The 21,807-nt window shown below is 38.6% G+C and overlaps 2 protein-coding genes across 4 annotated transcripts in view; one reads left to right on the top strand and one right to left on the bottom strand.

The window, feature by feature from the left end:
- Positions 1-8,686, bottom strand: part of Cgrrf1 (cell growth regulator with ring finger domain 1) — a 25,919-nt gene extending 17,233 nt beyond the window's left edge. The window contains exon 1 of one of the 3 annotated variants that reach the window (XM_074067966.1): positions 8,460-8,686. Coding sequence is in view for 2 of the 3 variants with exons in the window: in XM_020162028.2 (XP_020017617.1) it covers positions 3,334-3,437 (104 nt within the window). In the remaining variant the exon portion in view is untranslated. Of the gene's footprint in view, positions 1-3,333; positions 3,574-8,459 lie in introns of those variants that run through there. The other 2 variants (XM_020162028.2, XM_020162027.2) reach the window with 2 other exon arrangements.
- Positions 7,760-21,807, top strand: Gmfb (glia maturation factor beta). Its single transcript, XM_020162029.2, has 7 exons — positions 7,760-7,901; positions 12,137-12,233; positions 13,616-13,665; positions 14,260-14,309; positions 14,759-14,841; positions 16,129-16,202; positions 18,188-21,807. The coding sequence occupies exons 1-7, from the start codon at positions 7,899-7,901 to the stop codon at positions 18,257-18,259; spliced, it is 429 nt and encodes a 142-aa protein (XP_020017618.1). The 5' UTR covers positions 7,760-7,898; the 3' UTR covers positions 18,260-21,807.

Raw genomic sequence — 21,807 nt, 5'->3', positions numbered from 1 at the left:
GGTCCCCCAAGGCACCTGTTTCAGAAGTCATTTTATCACAATCACAATCAACCAAAGGTAGTAATTTAAGTAATTAAGATGCAACTACATGCTATGGATTATGAGATTATTTTTCATTAGCAAGGAGTTGAGGAATAACTAACCCAACCCCCAAATCCTATCTTTGAGGGTTTTTTTCTCCCAGGATTCCATTTTTAGTAACACTTTTTTTATCAGTCAGGCTACAGTCAAAGACCAAAAACCACACAAATTATTTTAATAGAAAGAATTTAATATTTAAAAAAATGTTAACCAGGGTTGGGGATGGAAGTCAGTGGTAGAGTGTTTGCCTAGACTGTGCAAAGCCTTGGGTTTGATCCCCAGCACCAGTGAGAACAAAAGGATAGAGGAAAGAGAATTACTACAGTCTAGAAATTTGAAGTAGGGAACCCATGAGCTGGGACTCAGATCTGAGGAAAAGATACTGGTATCTTTAAGGGAGTATAATGGAACTGGTTCTAGGAAGGTAGAAAATCAGAAGCTGGAACTACTAAGACCACTGCTAGAACGAGGTACTGTTACTATGGGAAGACAGATAAGAAAAGGATCAAGCAGAAAGTGACAAGCCTCTTGATCCTCTTCCAGACTTTTTCAGTCTGTCTCTCTTCTTGATGAAGCTGGATAGGCAGCCAACTAGCAAAAAGCAGAAATGTGGTTTAGACTTCTGCTCCAGATTCATAGACAGCATATATAAGAGTGGTATGAAGTTGTTAACAGCTTCATAAATAGTAGCTGCTGAGTCAGGGTCCTTGATCATATGAAACTGTTAAAAGATGTGTAAACATTTGGACTCTTTTCTGCACAGTGCCTGGCAAGAGATATTAGAGCTCATAGAAACCACCATGTAGGTTAATAGAAATATCACACTTCCAGTTGCACAGTTCTTTGCTACTGATATTGGAATCCAATAATCAGACACTCCTGATCTTTCTTCACCTCCATTAGTGCAACTGGTCACAGAGTGGTGGAAAGAAGCAATGGAAAAGAAACTCAGCAGTAGAGGGGTAAGAACTCTGACAGAGAAAACAGATGACCAATAGGGACTAAATTGGGGGAGGTTTAAAAAAATGACAAAAGTATGAAAAGTATGGTGGGTTAAATCGTTTACCCTTCTGGCTGGGATATTACTAGAAAGATATTTTTGTGAGATCAAAATAATGTCTAAGTTTTCATCATTTCCAGTCAATAAAACTGTGGCCTTGGCTTAGGTTTGCAAATAACATAGTAAAAGCTTTATTTACATAGGCAAAGTTAAGCCAGATGGAAACAATGGTGAGTTAGGCACAGATGACTGCTTAGGTCCAAAGCAGGATGGAAGTGACTGGCATTCATGTGGTCTTGTGGCCTAAGTAATGCTTAGCCAAAATTTCTACAAGTTCTACAATTACCTGGACTTCCACTCTTGTAAAAGTCTTATCTACATAGGGTGATTGAATAATCTTTACATATTCATACCAAGCTTTAAACCTGTCAGAGCCAGGGTTTGAACCTACGTCTGACTCCAAAGTCTGTCTCTTAACCAATACAAACATGAGGCTCCTGATGACTCTTTAGTCACAGATGCCAGCATCATTTTCAATGTGGATTTCACACATTTTCCCAATGCAAAAGGCAAACGTCTGAAGTAACTAATTAGTTGACCTATTTAAAATAAAAATTTAGGGGGGGGAGTCAGAGGGGAGGGATGGCCCAAACAATGTATACACGTGTGAGTAAATGTAAAAACAATTTAAAAAAATCTGTTAGTGTTGTATAATAACAGAATTTTTCTGGTAAAAAAATAATAAAATAAAATAAAAATGTAAGCATATGATTTAATTATGAAGTAGGTTCTGATATTTAAGAATTATCAAGAAAAATAACACCAACATTATAGTCATTAAAATCTTTTGTTAAGACTGCTTTTCACACTTGGACATCTTCTTGATTCCAATTATAAGCTTTCTTGAGATGAATAACAGCAATTAAAATCTGACAGGTCAAGAATAATAAACTGTGAGCCATGTGTGGTGGCACACATCTGTAATGTCAGCAACACCCAGGCGGTGTAGGCGGAGGTGGAGACAGGAAGATTACTAGTTTAAGACCATCCTGGGCTGCATAGAGACCCCTATTTTTTAAAAAAGAGCAACAAATTATGTAAGCTTGGTCTTCATCTTTCCCCACCCACATACAAGGAATCTTATGCTCTAACACTTGCTGGGTGGGGAAGCATGTGGAAATGTTAACATTCTCCTTAGTTCTTAACAATAGCACATATTTTCAGAAACTTATAGGCCCTGTACCCCTTGAAAGTAACGATAGCTTGTTTCACAAAGCCTGCTTCAGTCACTCACACGTCCTCCTTTGCCCTTTGTTCATGGTGTGTTCTCTGAATTGCCTTCTCTTTTCTACTATATGCATTGAACTGTTTTTCAAAATACTCATTCTCCAAAATCCGGCTCATGTTTCTGTCTTACTGGGGTCCTCTGGGACCTCTTCAGGTCATGGCTGGTACCCATTGAGAACCACTATTCAACCTGTTTCCAACCACCATCTTTTCAAAGGGTGGATGAAGGCTGCAGCCTAAAAAAACAATTGTGGACTAGTAAAATGATTTCAACTAGCTGTATTTACAAGGTTTCCTAAACCCGATACCGTGGCATCTCTTCAAAAGAGAAACTAGAATCTCTAGGTGGGAAGACCTGCCCAGGAGCTACTCAACAGATCTCTAATAGTCTATCTTCCTTGTCTCCATAGGTAACTTGCCTCCATCCCCTGGTGCAACTTACTTCTAAACTTTCGGCTCTAAAATTTTGATAGTTACAATTCTACCGACTATCATTTCAAAAGGTGTGGCATGAATTAGAAACCATCAAATTCTCAAATGATAACAGAATTCAGTTGCAAGTTCCGCTGAAAGCTCTGAGGTCAGGTGTTCCACTCAGATCACCTCGTTTACTGTCCATGTGCAGGAAAGGGCAGGTGACTGATTCATTGGCCCTGGGCACACAGTAGGCCCCAATCGGGGACAAAGCCTAGCAGAGAAGCCCTTCATCCCAACACCAAGTGACCAGGTGCTTCCTGGCCGCTCTGCCCCCTAGAAACAAAGCGAGATAAAATACCCCCACCCGGTGCCACTTCCAGGAGCCCTCCGCGACGGCGATGCGGGACAGTGACGCAGGTGCGGGGTCCCTCTTGTGTCCGGTCGGGGTCCTGGGCACCGACTCCCGGACGGGTCTCCGGCGCCACTGCAGTTCGCCACGACCCCTCTCCCAGCTGTTTGTCCCTTGCTCCCAGCCCTGGGACACTTACCATCCTAGTACCAGGCCGGTGGTCACGATGAAACAGGTAAAGACCACCGCGATGTAGAAAAGCGGCGAGTATTCATAGAGCGTTACCAGAAACACCGCAGCCATCAGGGTCTCCCGGGCTGAGCCTGGCTCCAGCAGCCCTGCCCAGCCCAGCCCCACCGAGCCCAGCCCCCCGGCCCAGGGAAAAGCCACTACGGTGCCCCGGAGCAGACAAACTTTGTAGGTCCGTATTCGCCTAGGTTTCCGGCAGCTTAAAGTCCCTGCAGGCTCACCGGCTGTGGGAGCCGGCGGGCCAATCACGACGTCGCCAGCAGGGCGAGCCACGCCTCTCCTGTTCCCACCCCGAGCTATTGGCTGCGTAGATGGCCTCGCACCGCCCCCGACTTACTGGATTGGTGGCCTACCAGACCCATCTACGCCAGTGTGGACCAATGGTCATCGCTGTTCTGCCGGCAAATTGTGAATAGAAATTGGTGCGAACGCTGATTGAATTTATGCGAATGCAGATTTTCAGATGCCCAAGAAAGGTATTTTCCGAAATCCACGTGCACCGTTTCTCAATCCTGAAACCCTGCGTATTAGACCCTAAGCTAATTTGCATAGAGGAGAGCCCGCATCTTAGGGTCCACAAAGTGAAATAACTTCACACCTGTTCTTGTTTAATCTAGAAGACTTACAAATAGGCACAATAAAAACACGACTAGGAGTGTCTACCACAAGCGATTTGTAGGTGAGAGGATTGCCACTTACGGTCCACGAAGGCAAAAATCGAGACCTTATACAAAAAAATAACTAAAGCAAAAAAGGGCTGGGGGCATAGCTTAAGTGAGGATGGGTTCAAACCCCAGTATCACCAAAGAAAAAAAAAAAAAAAGTACATAGAACTCCGAGAGCTTATAATAAGGAAATGGAGGAATATAGAACAGGTAACTGACATGAGATTTGATGGAGAGAGGCTTACCATTTAAAGGGACAGGAGAGGAGGAAGAGCATTTAGGAAAGCCTTCCTAGATGCTTCCTAACCTTTAGGGAGTTGCATCTTTCAAAGTACCTAGTATGTTTTTGTATGGGAGTCCTTCTGTCCCTACTGTGAGCACCTGCTCACTAGTCTACCCAACCTGCTTAGGTAGCAAAGGAAGGACACCTAATTGGTATTTGTGCCACAAGCACCTAGCTTATGTCTGGTTGTCACATTATTGGAGGTAACAAATGAATAAAAGAAGTTCTTCTCCATGAGATTACTTGGCAGCACTAAGTATCTATATTAGGGTAAAAAAATATGACTCTCAGATTAGCAGGAAGAATGGCTCTGCTTTATTATCCACAACTGAACTAGTTTTGTTCTTGAAGTCCCACTCTATTGAACAGAAGGGGGAAAAGAGAGGACAGCAGGAGCTTACATTTATCAATTAAAGATAAATGTAGAAGACATCTTTCTTTAATGAAAGAATGTATTTTGAGTTTAATTGTCCCTTTTATAAATCTGGTCTCTTTCAAGAAAATTTTTAGTCTCTCCTCCCCCTTCTCTTGATTCTAGCTAAGATGATAGCTAATTGCACAAAATGTTCATGATATCTTATAGTGGGGGGAAGGTGAAATCAGACTTCAACCCTCCAGGACAATCCCAGGTCCTCACTAAGATGAAGATTTAGCTAGGCCTTCTCCGACAGTAGGTCAGCACCAACTGCTGAGGTCCAGGACTTCAGCCACTTACCTGTGGTTCTGAAACTCTCACAAATATGGCTTCTTAGATCTGCTGGCTCACAAGATTTTTCACCATCTCCAATTTTATTTACTGGGGGAATGAATGAATATGTAGATTCTCCTACAGGTCACATGTCAGCTATTGGGAATTAGCAGTTATCTTAGATTCGAGGACAGTGCATTAGGTCATCTCTGTAGCTGAACATCATTGCACCAGGACCATATCAAAGCAGGTATATCATCAAATTCAAAACCTCTCTTCCACTTTTACTGTTAAAAGTGTCTGGATTATGAAATGTTTTTCTAATTTAATTTATTAGCATAAATGATACAAAGAGGGTTCATTATGATATTTGCAACGAGACTTCAGAAATTCACCCCATCTATATTACTTTCTTAACCCTCCTTCTGTCCTCCCCCTTCTTTTTAACAGCTTTGGGTGGTTTCATCATGCTATTTTCATGTATAGACATATGTATGGATTTATATGCAGAACTTCTGTAATATTCATGCACCCTCTTCTTTCCCCCCTCCCCACCCACTGGTTGTCCTCTAACAAACAGTCCCTGTTTTACAATTATGTCATGTAATTATTAGGTCTATATTTCTCATATAAAAACATGCGATGTCTTTCTGAGCTTAGCTTAGCTTATCTCATGTAACATGATTTCCAGTTCAATGAATTTTTGTGCAAATGTCATAATTTCATTCTTCTTCATGGCTGAATAACACTTCATTGTCTATATGTGCCACGTTTTCTCTATCCAATCATAGGCTGGTTCCACAGCTTGGCTATGATACATAATGCTCCCGTAAACATGGGCGTACAGGTATCTCTCCTGTGTGTTGATTTACATTCCTTTGGAAATATGCCCATGAGTGGTATCACAGGATCATCCAATAACTCTAATGTTAGTTTCTTGAGGAACTTTCATATTGATTTCATAGTGGCTAGACTAATTTATATTCCCACCAACAGTATATAAGGGCTCCCTTTTCCTACATCCTCACCAGCATTTGTACTTGTTTTCTTGATGTCAGCCATTCTAACTGGGGTAAAATGGAATCTGTGTCATTTTGATTTACATTTCCTTTATGACTGAAGATGTCAAACATTTCTTCATGTATTTATTAGCCATTTGTACTTCTTTTGAGAACTGGCAGTTCTTTTACCCATTTATTAATTAGATTATTTGTTCTTTTGATTTTTAAGATTTTTAAAATTCATTTATCCACATGTGCATACATTGTTTGGGTCATTTCTCCACTCTGCCCCCTGCCCCCACCCTCTCCCAGTTTTTGAGTTCTTTATATATTCTGGATATTAAGGTTTTGTCCAATGAATAGCTTGCAAGGATTTTCTACCCTTCTGTGCATTGTCTCTTGATTCTAGAAATTGTTTCCTTTGATGTGCAGAAGCTGTTTAATTTGATACAATCTCATTTGTCAGTTCTTGCTTTTATACCATGGCAATTGGAGTCCTATTTAGCAGGTAATTGCTATTGCCTACGTCTTCAAGTGTTTTCCCTGTAGTAGTTCCAAAGGTTCAGGTCTTACATTAAGATCTTTGTACCACTTCTGATCACCATCTTCCACCTTCCAGGACTTGGTCAATACATTTCTTTTTCCAATAACATTTATTTCCTGCAGTGTGACTGAATGATATAAAAAAGATGTTGGGCTTTTGTTGTCTATACACTAAATGGTAGGAGTCTATCTAAAGTCTGAGCCAACTTAATGAGCCCTTGCTAGGCAAGTGCTCTAACACTTGATCTGTGGCCCAAAGCTTAAGACATTCATCTAAAAGAGTGATTCACATTTGGGGGTGATCTTCCCCCCCACTTTAACCTTTGGCAATGTCTGAGTCATTTTTCACTGGTTGAAACTGGTGAGAGGAGTTGTACTGGCCTCTAGTGAGTAGAGACCTGGAATGTTGCCAAACATGGGCACAATGCACAACACATCGACTCACCACATAGAATTATGGGACCTCAAATGTCAATATTGCTGAGGTTGAGAAAACTTGGCAGAGAAAATGTGATTGGCCCTGGGCACTCCTCACTAGATCCCTGTTTCCACCTTGGTGCAAGCCAGTCTTCCCTTTGATTGCCACAATATGCTCCGAAATAATTTCTTTGCTTCTACCTCTACTCTCCAGTCTACGTTTTTGGTTTTTTTTTTTTTTACACTTTGGAAATTTTTAATTTACATACAGTAAAATTCACCAAGTTTGGTGTGAGTTCTATGGATTTTTAACTGACGAATAGAGGCCATGTAAATAATATCACAATTAGGGTAGAAAATGGCAGTTGTTTTCAAAGTGCAGTTAGGCAGTGGCCCATGCATGAGAGAACTAATCATTTGATGCTTAATCAACACTACTGGAAAAAGAAATGTATTAACCAAGTCCTGGAAGGCGGTGGGGATCAGAGGCGGAGTTCTGGAAAAGTGGAAGAAGGGAGGCATGCCTAGGTCTGAGGGAGATTAAATTGGAAAGGTAAACTCTGATCAACACACACATTTACCACTAAAATCATGGACTCAATTTTGCCACGACGAAACTGCTTTCAAAGCTTGGAGAAAGTTTGAAGCTGCTGAGCAGTGGCGCGTCTCGGGATGGTCGCTCACCTGCAGCAAGGTGGAGCATCCGCCCGAGAGCGCGCAGGGAGGAGGGGCGCGCGTTCGCGGTGCGGCTAATTTTGACCCGCGCCGCCTGCCGTACGCGGTCACGTGCCCGCCCGCGCGGCCGCGTTGTAGGAGGGGGCGATTAAGCCTGGCGCCCGGGCAGGAAGGGAGGCGGCTGCCGTGCCATTCTTAAAGGAGCCCTAGAGGAGACATCGGGTGCTGACGGCCGGAAGGAAAATGGTGAGTTGCCGAGGGGAGGGCGGGGGCCGGAGGGCTGGGCCAGCCAGCCGGGCTTTCCTGTTTTCCACAGTGGCAGGCAGCATCCGGGGTGCGTCGGCGGCCGTTTCTACTTAGAAAGTTGGCCTCCGACGCGTCTAAGGGCAGCATCCACCATCCCCGCCCGGGGTCCACTCTCTCAGTGCGGCCACTGCTAGGGTGGGGTGGGGTGGAGTGGGGTAGGGGTGGGGTCGTCTTCCCCTAGCCCCTCTGGATGGAGGGCTCCAGCTTCTGAGCTAAAGTAGGGGGGCAGTGGGACTCCCCCAAACGCCGGTTTCCCTGCGACGGCCATCCAGGGCCTGGCTTGAGGGGCCGGCGTGCCCCGAGGATGTTCTGCCTAGAGGACTCGAATTCTGATTGCTCTCTCTCTCGGTCTCTCCTAAGCTTCCTTCTGTCTTCCCCTTCCCCCACCTTTCCTAGGAGAGATTTCTCCTTACCCATGCACTCTTTGAGTTAGTACAGTTGGAACCTTTAACCCCAAGGCTTTGGCGTTTGGCCTTCAAGTAACTGTCAAAGACTTACTCTTTGCTGGATCTCGGGCTATGGCTTCTCTTCTATACAGTGGCTCCCGAGCTTGAAAAATAAAGTGGAGAATTAAATCATTTGCCATCAGGGATCTTCTGGACTCTTCTCGATGGGTTTTTAAATATGATCGGGTTTCGTTGGAAATGACAACAGAAAATACTGCTTTGTCCCTGAACTCCCACTCACTCTGCACCCCACTTCCATCGAGTAGATCTAGTCATGGTCACAGAATCAAACGAACTCTTTTCAGTTTTCATCATTTCTGACCTTTCAGCTGCATTCCAGGGTGTTGACACTCTTTTCCTTTTTGAAGCATTCTCTTCCCTCCTGCTTCCTTCTTGGCCTCTGGGATACAGAACTCCTGGTTTTCCTCCAACTTCTGATCTATCAGTTTCCCATGCATACTATTCTCCTTTACCTGGACAGTGCACATAGGAGTCCTATGCGCCATCCTAATCCTTCATTTTTCTATTCTGTATTCTCTCTTTTTCATGGCTTCGGTTACCACCTATGTTCAGATGGCTTGTGGATTTGTATCTCAGACCTTGCTTCTGAGACCTAGTCCAAATTTTATATTCCAGTCTTTAGTTAACATCCTGGTAAGCTTTTCACCACTTGGATGCCTCAAAGCCACCCCAGTGTGTCCCCTCATCTGGTGTTCATTCAGTGTTGCTAGCTCAGTGTAAGGTTGTGCCATTCACAACCAGAAGCCTAGGTGTTATCTTCATAACCCTCTTTTTCCACTTCCCCCATGTCCAGTCTGTCACTAACTCCTATGTAGTGGTTAAGAGAGTGTGTCAGAACTTACACTGCATGGACGGAATCCTGGCTCAGCTGGCTGCATAATTTGGGAAGATACTTCATCTGTCTAAGCCTTACTTTCTTGCAAAATGGGAATAGTGATAGTATTCATGGGATTATTTGAGTATGACAAATTCATGTAAAGGACAGCACAGTGTTTCTCTCATGGTGTTTAATACATTGTTTTTAGCATTATTCACTTCTCTTTATGCTCATCATCAACTTCTCTAAGGTTCTTTTCATCTTTTATCCACTGGTTTTGGCCATTAACTAGTCTTGCTGTGTTCATCCTGGTGCTCTGCCTTTTTCCTGTACACCACAGCAAATATGATCCTTTCAAAATGCAAATATGACCATGTTTTCCTTCCTCACCCTATTTAAAATACTCTAGTGGTTTCGTTTTGCCCATGGTATATAAACCAAAATACTTACTATGAGCCACCTCTTCTGCTTCAGACATGTTCCTCCTGTTAGTTGTCTGGGTGCAAATCACAGTGTCCTTCATTATCTTGGATGTGCTGTAGTTACTTTAATCAAAAGGGCTTTGTGCAGTCCTTCATGTGCCTTTTACAGAGAAGTCTCAGTGCCCATGCTGTTCTTCACAGGTCATAAGTTCTCAAAACATTGTGTATCTCTCCTTTCTATCCCTTACCACAGCTGCAGTTTCATATTTTTCCTGATCCTTTTGATGTGCATCTGATCTCAACTAGACAAAAGGGTCTATGTAGGCTACACGAGGCCAGGGGCCATATGTTTTACTTATTTATTTTTGTATGACTGAATTTCTAGCACTTAGCACAGTGCTGGCACTCATTAAATATTCATTGTGTAGACAAACCAATAAATGAATACTTTATCTCAGCTATCTCAAGTAACACTTACCACATAAAGTTGTTTTTATGGCATTATACTCATTCTTAAATGGTTCTACTAAGTGTGAGCAAGTGCAAGTGTTGACTGAGCCTGATTCCTTCCTTGTAGGAAGGAATTTTATGGCCTTACTGTGGTATTGGAAAAGGTGAGAATGCAAAAATGAGTTATCAAGCCCAGGGCCTTGACAGCAAGTGAGCCTAACTGAGCCACATACCCAGCATACTTTTCACTTGGTTTCTGATCCTAGGATGTCAAGCTTATACATGCAGCTCAGATTATCAGAGCAGGAAGGAAGATAAGACTTTCATGACAAATTGATCTTTGCCTAAACAAAAATCTAAAGCATTTATTAGTTCTGCTAATGTATTCTACTTTTCTTCAAAGACAGAGTGGAAATTCTAGTTTTCTAACTTCATTATCTTCCTTGAGAAATAGAACAATTATTAACCGGGAGTTTAAAAGAATGGAAATACATAACTCCTCCAGGGGTGTAACTTATCGGATGCCTTTTGATGGGCTGAACTTTTGGATTATATAATAGCATATCCTGTGGTGTCTGTCACACCTTACATATTACCAGTGTTGTGAATTTAAAAGACAGTTAAAATTGATAGCCGTTTACTACTTTAGTATATGCTGTCTTTTTCCTAATACAGGATCAAGCAAATGGGCTTTTATTAAATTTTTATTTTAACTTAAAATTGGAAATCTTAATGCTTTTGGTTGTAATGAGATTTGTATTTAGCATTGGTCTCAGACGTGGAGCCTCTGTAGGAAAAGATATCAAAGTATATGGACCTTGTTTGGAACTTGACTCAACCAAACCAACGCTAAAAATACTAAAACAATGAGGGAATTAGAACACTTCGTATATTGGAGACTAGAATTTTCAGTTTTGTAAGGTGGAGTAAGGTGGGATGATGTTTTTCATACCATATTCTGTCTTTCAAATGCTACATACTGAACTGTTTCCATGTGAACTGACTTCTGGCCTTGACTGTGGAGGTATTGCTGGAGTGTTGGAGGAAATATGGTTGAAAATAGTTGAAGTGATTAATACATAGTGATTAATATATGAGTGATTAATACATAGGGTCTCACTGTTCTGTTCTCTACTTTTATATGTGTTTGGAGTTTTACATACTAAAAACAGAAAATAGCTAAGTGCAGTGGTTCATGTCTATAATCCCAGCTTCTGGGGAGACTGAGGCAGAAGGGTCACAAGTTCAAGGCCATCCTGGGCAACATAGTAAGACCCCCCTTCTCAAACACAAGTGAAAAACCTCAAATACTTCCATTCTTTTGTGTGCAGTTATGCATTGCACTACTAAAGGAATAATGCATTTGAATATTTCCTTGCTAGATTTTTGGGGAAGCTTCTCATATTTCTTCATAATTTTTAAATAGTTCTTTTAGCCTTTGGATTTGTTTCACCTTGTTTTGCTTTTGTACATTCTTAATAGCTCTAATTTCCATACTCACTTAAGATATAAGATGTTGTTCATCTTTAGTCTTATGGTTTGCTTTTTATGCTTTGGTTATTTTAATTTTTTTCCCATAATTGTGAAGTCCAAACAAAAAAGATGATTTTTCCTGTTCTTTCTGCACAGTGTAAAAATATTATGCTTGCCCTATCTAACAGCAGATGGTGATCCTTGACTTTTCCCATTTTCCTCCTTGCCTTTTCAATTCTGATGAAATGCCCATTTTTATGTTCTTGACTTTTGAAACATTTTTTAGCCAAAGGGAAAAAGTATACCTTACGAAAATATGAACAAACTCTTTTTTTTATAATTATTTTTGGTGGGACTGAAGTTTGAACTCAGGGCTTCGCGCTTACAAAGCTGGTGCTCTGCCACTTGAATTATGCTTCCAGTCCTGAACAAACATTTATGGTTAAACAGTATTGGACCCAAAGATTAGTAGATTCGAAAGTTCTTTTAACATGTAGATATATATTGAAGTCATGGCATTTTATGTTTTTTCTCCTTCTATCATAGAGTGAGTCTTTGGTGGTTTGTGATGTTGCTGAAGATTTGGTGGAAAAGCTGAGAAAGTTCCGTTTCCGCAAAGAAACAAACAATGCTGCCATTATAAGTAAGCTGAAAATGATTGTCTCAAAGGTTTAGTTTGTTTTTATCTTACAGCTACACTGAATAAACTGAGCCTTTAGAAAGTAACATTGCTTTTACCTATTACATTCCCCCCATACTACCTTTAAAAATTAATCAGCAACTGTTTGTAATGTCAGGAAACAGATTTGGAATGTCTCACCCCCTGCCCCCAGTAGTTCTCTCATCTGCCTACACAACCCTGGAAAAATGATCATTTTGTTTGCTTGGGGAAGGAGGATTCCCATTTGTAGTGACCAGTCCAACTCCATCCTTCTTGGGAGACTAAAACAGATTGGGTATTCGGCCTCAAACAGAAACCTTTGTCCATACCGAAAATGGTAAAGTTCAACCTTGGGGTCCAGACTGACTTTGCGTCTTATTAAAATTCTATACTGAAATTCTACTTTCATGGAGAGTGCTTTTAAATGTTTCTGCCTTCTGAAAATAGAAAGAATGATTTGCATTTTGCCTCTCCCACTGTGGGCCATAGTATCTGATACTATGCAGATATCCTTGTTTTCATAGATAATATTCAGTATGTGGGTGATGATTTTTAATGGTGAAGGAATAGTGAGGAGGTGAAATGTAAAACTGCAGACTGTGCTGAACAGCTGCATTAGTTTGTGAATTAAGCAGAGGTGATGCACCTTGTCATGAGTTCTGACTCCATTATGAACATAATGCGGTTCTTAAAAGTGGAAATGCATGCTAGTGCCATCTTACCACAACAGCTGTTTGAGATCATCTTATATTTTATAGGATGTACTACAAGATTTGTGCAAAACTAAAACATGGCCAACTTTTCAGACTACTGGAAAAGAATAAAGTCTTAGATTACCTATGCTTACTTTGACTTGGCTTTGATTTATGCTAGATATATTTGAACGCAGCTATCAATGCTATTTGGTAATTCAGTTTCTCAGAATAATGGTACTGCGCCATGAAATCCTAACTTTGGAGAAGCTGGAAATCTCGAGGTTTCTCTGTCCTGGCCCCTGGTCCACTTTTCCCTTGCAGTTATAACCATGTTTCACATGGATACATCTCAATCATAGTCACCCTTTCAGACCTTTGCTTTTCTTCTAGGAAGCTGCTTTTTTGAGTTTCAAAGTTCTTCATGACTGGAGTTGACAGAAAGTTCTAAATAAGCAAACTAGGTGCTGGGAATTTTGGATAAAGGCTTAAATGGTAACTGCTTCAAAAGCAAAGCTGATAGACCATTAACTAAAACTGCAAATGAGTTTTATGCTGTGTTTCTTGATGTTTTAATTTTAGATGCCCTCCAAAAGGTCTGAGACTGTTTGGGTGGGGTAGATCCAAGATCACGTTAGAATCATCATTTTACTCATTTTATTTTCATTTTAGTGAAAATTGACAAGGATAAACGCCTGGTGGTACTGGATGAGGAACTTGAGGTTTGTTTAATGAGCTAAAAACAGTTTTTGTTGTTAAGCAATTATTGTTCAAAAGATGCTGTGTTAGTTACATGTACTTCTAAAATGAGTTCTGAACCTTCTTTAAATACATACTCGTTATGCATGAAAAGCGTGGACGAATTATTTTATACTAAATTCTTACTAATTTAACTACCTTCTAAAAGCATTAATGAGATCCAGTTTAATAAGTGGTAGAAGTTAGGGCTTGATGCCCAGTAAAAAGTGAGTCAACTTTATAACTTCTAAATTGCTTGGAGAGTAATTTAAAACTAAAATCCTACAACTTGAGTATTTAGTTATTAAGTAACTAGAGTGGAAATAAATTAACTTTTTTATTTCTGAAATCTGATGATTACTCCGAGGTGTTGGCTTATTTCATGCAGTATTTCCTGATAATTGGAGCATAAGCATAGAAAGAATACTGTGTCTTTAAGCCCCATGTTTAGTTAATAAATGGAAGTAATTTTATTTTGTGGCAGGTAATAATGAAATCGTAGCTATTAGTAGAATTACAGCTTTTAGGAGATAACGCTATTGGTGTGTGCTTTAAAGTTGCTTTCTCTGTGGTACTAGGGCATTTCTCCGGATGAACTTAAAGATGAGCTACCTGAACGGCAACCTCGATATCCTTTTCTTAGTGCTTTAGAAAGATTTGTTTGCATTTGTGATTAGCATTTTAGTCATGAACTGATTAAACTTTGAAAAGATACATATTTTTTTTAATGTCCTACATTATTATCACGATCAAATGAAAGTATGCATTATATTTTAGGCTAAGAAAATTGATTGAAAAGTTGATGTCTTAGTGGGATGACTAAGAATAATTCTCTTTATTAAAAATAAAAATTGAGAACAAACCATATCAAGTCTATACTTTAGTAAATTTTCTTTTTCAGAGATTACATGATTTTGTAACTTACCTTTGGGTCCCATTTATAATTTTGTGGAAAGATAATAATGAAGTCATGGCCTAAGTGCATAAGGTATCAATTTACTACTCACTGGCTCCCTGGGTATTGGTGAATGACCTGTCTCAGAGCAAGAACTTCAGTTTCTTTAACTTGAGAAAAACTTTCATTGTGTATAGTTATAAATATCAACATGATGATGGAAGAGTTTCATATCCTCTGTGCTTTATTTTCTCCAGTCCTGTTGGTAAGTGAATTTCTTTAAATAATGTGTCCTTGGCTCTGATCTAACTAAATCATCATTTACTATATAGACTTTATGCTTTATTTATTTATTTTTGAGGTACTTGGGTTTGAACTTGGCCTAGGACTTAGTAGGCCATGCCTCTTTTTAAAGATGAGATTGTTGAATAATTCAATTTGGGGGTGTGCATTTGTGTTTACATGCACCTGCATACGTCACTAGAAAGCAGGTACTCTAAAGCACTATCTCTTAGAATGTGTTTACCTTCTTAGATGAATTCCTGCAAGGATAATTGTTGGGTCAAATCATACGTCTTAATGACTTTGGAATACTGTGACACTTTTTTAGATATCAGAACTATATTTTCTTACATATTTTATTTTAGTCTTGTTTGTAAGTGTGTAAACTTTGTATAATCATGATATGTATTTGTGTTTACCTTTTAAAAGTAATCCAGAGTGATTTGTCTGTAATCCTGAGACTGTTCCAGAACAGCTTAGATGTTGAAATGGATCATTGCACTTAAGGACTCATCACCCAAACTCCCTTACCACCAGTGTTCATGCTCGCAGGAAAGAATGCACTCACTGAGCTCTTTTCTGTGTCATTTTCTTAGCCCTTAAAATATGCTGTACTATATTTTTAAGTAAATCTGTAAGCAGACTAACTTTTCTTCAGAGCACGTATCCCTGCCCCACCACTATCTCAAAACTTACATGTTTTAAGGATCCATAAAATTGATCTTAGTATTCAGTGTCAAAAGGAAGGTAGTGCTGAACAAAGTGTTTGCAAGGCTATGTAAGTCAACATATAGAGGTCTAGAATCTTTTTCTTTTGTTGATCTGTAGGCTTATTTATAGCTATGTCTCTGTAGGCATTATGCAATATAAGACTCAATATATTGATCGGCCCGTAGACATTTACACCAGAGCTTTTGTAAACTCAGTAGCAAAGGAAATCTTAAGTATGTCTTTTTCAGCAGGGCACTGATGGCTCATGCCTGTAATTCTAGCTATTCCAAAGGTAGAGATCAGGGGGATCGCTCATTGAAGCCAGCCCACGCAAATAGTTTATGAGACCCAATCTTGGAAAAAAAAAAACACACAGAAAAAGGGCTGGTGGAGTGGCTCAAGTGTTAAGTGCCTGCCTAGCAAGCACGAGGCCCTGAGTTCAAATACTAGTACCACCCAAAAAAAAGAAAAAAAAAAGTTTTTTAAAAATAAAAAGTAATGAAAATCATTATTTTTTAAAAATCTTTACCTCATTTCTACACTAATCTCTCTTTTCTAGGATGTAAACCTGAACAACAGATGATGTATGCTGGGAGTAAGAATAAGTTAGTTCAAACAGCTGAATTAACCAAGGTAATACTTATATTTGACTTGCTTGTTGATAGTATATTTTCCCTTATAATATAGAACAATAGCTAAAATAGCCTGGATGATTAAGTTGGGTTTTTTTGTTTGTTTGTTTGTTTGTTTGTTTGTTTTTAATGCAGGACAAGGTTAATTAGTTAGAAACAGGATGTTAGGGGCTGGGTGCAGTGGCTCATACTCCCTAGCTCCTTGGGAGGTGGAAGTAGGAGGATTGCAGTTCAAGGCCAGCCTGAGTAAAAAAAAAAAAAAACCAAAAAGTTAGTGAGCCCCACCCCCCATTTCAAAGAACAAGCTGGGCATGGTGGTTTATGTCAGTAATGCCAGCTATGTGAGAGGCAGAGATGGGGATAGCTGTTGAGTCCCACCCAAGCAAAAGCACAAGACCCTATCTGAAAAATAACTAGAACAAAATGGGCTGGGGTGTGGCTCAAGTACCAGCACCTGCCTAGCAAGCAGGAGACCCTAAGCTCAAAACCCCAGTACTGCCTACCCCCCCCCGAAAAAAAATTAAAGAAAATAGAATAATAATAGTGTTTGTATTTTTTTCATAAGTCAATTAGAAGAAATCACATTAAAAATGTGAGCAACTTCGGAAAAGCTACTGATTAAATCTATTGTGAGTTCTTTATCTTCCATGGTATAATTTCTAATAAATAAGGTCATATTGAGGCTTCCTGAGCCCTTTCTCGTAGTCTAAAGTGAACCAGATTCTATGCTGGAATTTTGTACTATGTAGCTAACTATGTTGTTCCCAAATCTAAAATTAAATTGTTAAGTATATTGATAAAGCTACAATACTTTTATATGAGACACTTGCGTTAAGGTGTCATGTATCTCCACTGTCTTGCATTTTTGAAGGTGAAGAGTAAGAGGTCCTTGCTGTCAAATTTAACTTCTATATAATTGTTTTGAGTTGGAAAAAATAGGTATATTTAAGGTTTTGAAATAAAATACGGTATCGTTAAAGCTGTATTAGAGAATGTTTCAGGTTTTAAGGACAGCATCAATGTTCTCCCCTTGCGTGCTTTCTCACCATCTCAGGGAACATCTTTATGTGTGCCCTGCTTTTGTTTTTTAAGCCCCTGTGATTATCACTGATACCATCAACTTCTACATACTACTTTTTTCCTATCATAGGAACATTCAGGAGTTGCTGGAAGGCTTTGGGTGGATAAGCAGCATGTGCAAAGTCTGGGTTTAGTCAACCCAGAACTGCAAAGGAGTTCTATTAACAGCCTTATGTCTTTTCTAACCCTCTCTGTGCCCCAGATTGCTAGAGTTGACACATTATATTTTCAAATTACTTTTGTACATAATCTCATTGAATCCTTACCGTAGCTTTGTGAGGTTGATGGTAGTATCCCTGTTCTGTAGATAGGAAAACAGGTTCAGAAGATGAACGACTTGCCCGGGTTTGCATGAGAGTAAGACAGAGCAAGTGTTCAAATTCACATCTGGTCCCAAATCCCATCTGTTCTGCTGCAAGCTGTGTCTCCCTATAGTCGTACTTTCTGCCTGTGATAATGCACATTCTTCCTGGAGCTTGGTACCTGTGGACTGGACTTCAGTCCTTATCAGAACAATCTACGGTTGGTGTTTTCATTTGATGTTCAAACTATGGAGGACTGGCATTATGTTCTTCCAGTTTCTAGCTAGAGTGATTTAGATGTGTATATTTGGTTGTTTCTTCTAATGAGTAAGATTTACAGAAGAATATTTATAGATTTGTGCTTTTAAGAGAATTTTGGTTTAATGTCATCTTGATTGCTATCCTTTGCTGATTACTCAGCATTTAAAGAAGTAAAGTACTGCCTAAAAAAAGGTGCATCTGATTTACACAGTTTGATTCACAACCCATATGAAGGAGGCTGAATTTTGTATTTAATACTCAAATATATAATGTGTTGTGTTTTTTTTAAGTTTAAAGAGTGTGACTTAAGGTGGTTGTGTTGCTTTGTTTTGTTTCCTTTTAGGTATTTGAAATAAGAAACACTGAAGACCTAACTGAAGAATGGTTGCGTGAGAAACTTGGATTTTTCCACTAATGTGAACTTCTGTGTTTCTAAAGTATTTATGTATTAACCTGACCATACTGGAACCAGACATAAATACTTATTTATGCCTAAAAATGCACTGTTACAGTTTGTTTCCTGCAGTAAAGAAAAATTCTTCATTTGTGCAAAGTTTGAACAAAGAGAAAATCATCTTCATAGTAATAAAACTTCGTAAACTGTTTCCTTATATTTGTAATTGTTAGGTGGACAACTTTTCTCCAGGGACTTTTTGCACTCTTGTGACTAATTTCTATAACTTACGGTTCAGAATTTGTTACTATTTGCAGACACCATTGGAGAGTGGGTATTAGATTATGAGAGACAACAGTTGCCTCCTTTTGACAAATACTGGATATTAGCAGTTTGTAAATGAAAATAGCATACTATCACTTGTCAAATCACTGAAGTTAATTTGGGGTTAAAGACTTGAGTAACCTAATTTTGAGCCATGAATAATAATTTACTGTAGTGTAACCTGCATTACAAGTACATTTTTCACCAATTTTTGTACCTCTTTTGGTTTCCTTTACCTTTTTAAATCAGGTCTAGAAACTTAGCTTCATCAATCACTCATTCTTAAGGTCTGGGAGTTAGATTTTTTGATAGAGTTATGACTGTTAGGTTTTTGTCTTATGGAAAATAGCATCTTACTCTTAGAAGTTGGAAGATTGAAATAATCAAGGGCTTCATTCCCAATTACATCAATTCTAAATAATTTTGAATCTAGTTAATAATACTTTATTTATAAAGCTCTTCCTAACATCTTGTGAACACTAATTATTTTAAATGTGTTAATACTGTGCCTTTGATTTGTTACCTTTAAAGTTAGTTTAAGACTTTTACACTGCTAGTATTCTAGATTTGGTGAAATTAATACTTTTTTAAAGGGTCCAAGTAAAACAATTTTCTAACATGTGTATCTGAAATTTATATTAAAAATCAACTTCTTATTTTTAAAATTCCAGCTATCTGCTTGCATTAGTGAATATATGGCAAGTAAAGAGTTAATAATTTTAGGTTTACTTGTGATTAGTTTTGTGCCATATGTAAGAATTACTTATATAAAATTTTGGCCATAGTTAATAACAACACATCAATAGAAATCACACCTTTTATCCTAAATGCCAGAAGATATTCTAAACTGGACACCTGAATGATTGGCTAAATCAGTCATATTAGATGAAGGATAAAGCAAGAATTCTAATAAACTGCTGAGTGTTAATTTGATAAAATGTCCAGAGACTAGAGACTAACCAAATTTAGTGAGTGAATTCTTTTATTAAGAATGTCGTAGTCATTTCAAAACTAGCAAAGGCATTCTTTTCACTTTGGTATAGTTTTCATTCATTCATTCTTTGTGTTTGATTTTTGAAGGCTCTGTGCCAACTTTAATAAAGAGGTGAAAATAGTTTGAACAATTTTGAATAGAGCATCTTCTGCTCCCAGCACTGGCTTCACTTATCTTGGAAGTCAGAAACAATTATAAGTTGGAGATGAGCAAGTGCTAGAAGAAGGATTTGTTTTAGTTAATGAATGGAGAAAGTTCCTTTATTCCAATTTCCAGAAGAAAGAAAAACTTCACCCAGGAAGTTTAAGTATTCTTTAAGCAGATTTTTTAATATTGGAGAATAACTTGCTTATAATTCTGCAGAAATGCAGATGACACCCAAGTGAGTAGAAAGTGGTTTTAATGTTTTTAATGAAGTAAATAGGATTTCCTTTCATCTGATTTACATCAAAAAGAGAAACTAGTGCTGTGAGAATGTATATTTTTTAATGAGGTTCCTTCTTTAGCCTTGTGCATTTTAGTTTACTTTTTTTTTTTTTAATTTGGAAGTCCTCCATAAGGTCAGATAGTACTCACTTGCCATACACAGGTGTTTAAGAGCTATGCTTTTTTGAGTTTATCTGGTTTCTTATCAGTAATGTGAGTTTTGCAAGACAACAGACTGGGTTAGGGGTCAGTAGAACATTTTTAAATTCTGTTTATCATGTAGGGAGATCTGCAGATCTCATGCTCTAAAGTATTCCTCAAGTATTTATAGAAATTTTCCTTGAACCAAATTTTTCATTGTTCTTTTAAAATGTATTGTCTAGTTTCTTTTTCTGCCTTTCCAGAAATAGAAACTACAGATTGCATAATTCCGATTTTTACATTCCATAACTTTCTGGTACAACAGTTCCCATTCAGCCTTAAATCTTACTCTTTCCTTTTGACAGCAACTTTTTCCTGGGAATCTCCTTCATGGTCTTCTAAGTCATCATTAGTTTTGAGATTGTGGGCCTTGTGTATAAGCTCTGCATAGCATCTGATAGAACCAACTAGTAATTTAAGTATGTATTTTGTTGGGTTTTGTGGCAGCATAACTGACATCGGAAGAAAACTGTCCTCAGGTTACTATGCTGAAATTCCAAAATACCTGAGTTTTGAATAGTAATCACTTTGTTCTGGTATTCAAGCAGTTACGTTAGGGAAAAAAAAAAGTGTACTGTTTTTGTTTAATTGACTTCGAAAATGTTCAAATTGTCTATTTCTAAAAAGTTTACTAAATGCCTAGTACAGTTAAACATATTCTTGTCTCAGAGGGTGTTGCTAAATTTTTTTATTGTCATTACTAAATAATCTGTGTGGCAAAATGTCTGTTTGCACATCCCTCCTTTTTTATCTCCTATTTTCAGGAGTCAAATGTAGCCATAAGCTGTATCCTTGTCTGACACTTTAACTAAAAGTTTCCAGTTAAGGGAGTTTATTGCCAAATTAAATTTGGCTCTTTTCCCCTACCCACGTAGATATTAAGGAAAGTGAACTAAAAACATGTTTGAACTACTTTTAAAACCCAAGCAATGTCATTAATCTGCATGTGGACTAGTGATAAATAGATATTTTCATAAAAGTTTAAATGCTGATATTTGGTGGAAGTAGAGAGTAACTTGTATTCTGTCCATTCAAGTATTCTTAGTATGGTTGCACTTCCTGTTTGTTCAATAGACTGATAATACTGGAATCTATAAATTTGAGCCTTTACAACTTAAGTGTTTCAACATTTCTGGACAAATCTTACTTTGTATTTCTGGAAGAATGTAAATAATCTAGGCCACTTGAAACCATTGGTCCCAAGTTGACTATTCTTGAGAATCCTGTTTCCTGTTAGGCCATTTGACATTTCAAATCAGTGAAGATATTCCTATAATGTTTAAAAACAGCTAAGTTAAGCTTGTGATGGAAACTTCTTGCTTTTGGAATATAATTCATACGCAAATAATTACTTGAATATTGTTTGAGATCACTAACATGCCAGGGCAACTCCCACTGATCTAGATGGTCCAATACAATCTCATTCAGGAGGCTTGAAACATTAATGGTTTAGTCTTGTGAATTTTAACAGTTCTTTGTCATTGTTTAACAAAACCAACAACTGGCACAACTTCTCAAGCTGTGATTTCAGTCTCTGCTAGTTCATATTGCATGTTTATTTTGGACAGTCTTTTGTTAAGCATGGTGCTTGTACTGATTTAAATAAAATGTTAACATGAAAGAA

The sequence above is a fragment of the Castor canadensis genome, chromosome 3 (genome assembly GCF_047511655.1).
Source record: "Castor canadensis chromosome 3, mCasCan1.hap1v2, whole genome shotgun sequence".
NCBI lineage: Eukaryota > Metazoa > Chordata > Mammalia > Rodentia > Castoridae > Castor > Castor canadensis.
Note: the sequence above shows the minus strand (reverse complement) of the source record. Positions and strands in the feature narration are given on the sequence as shown.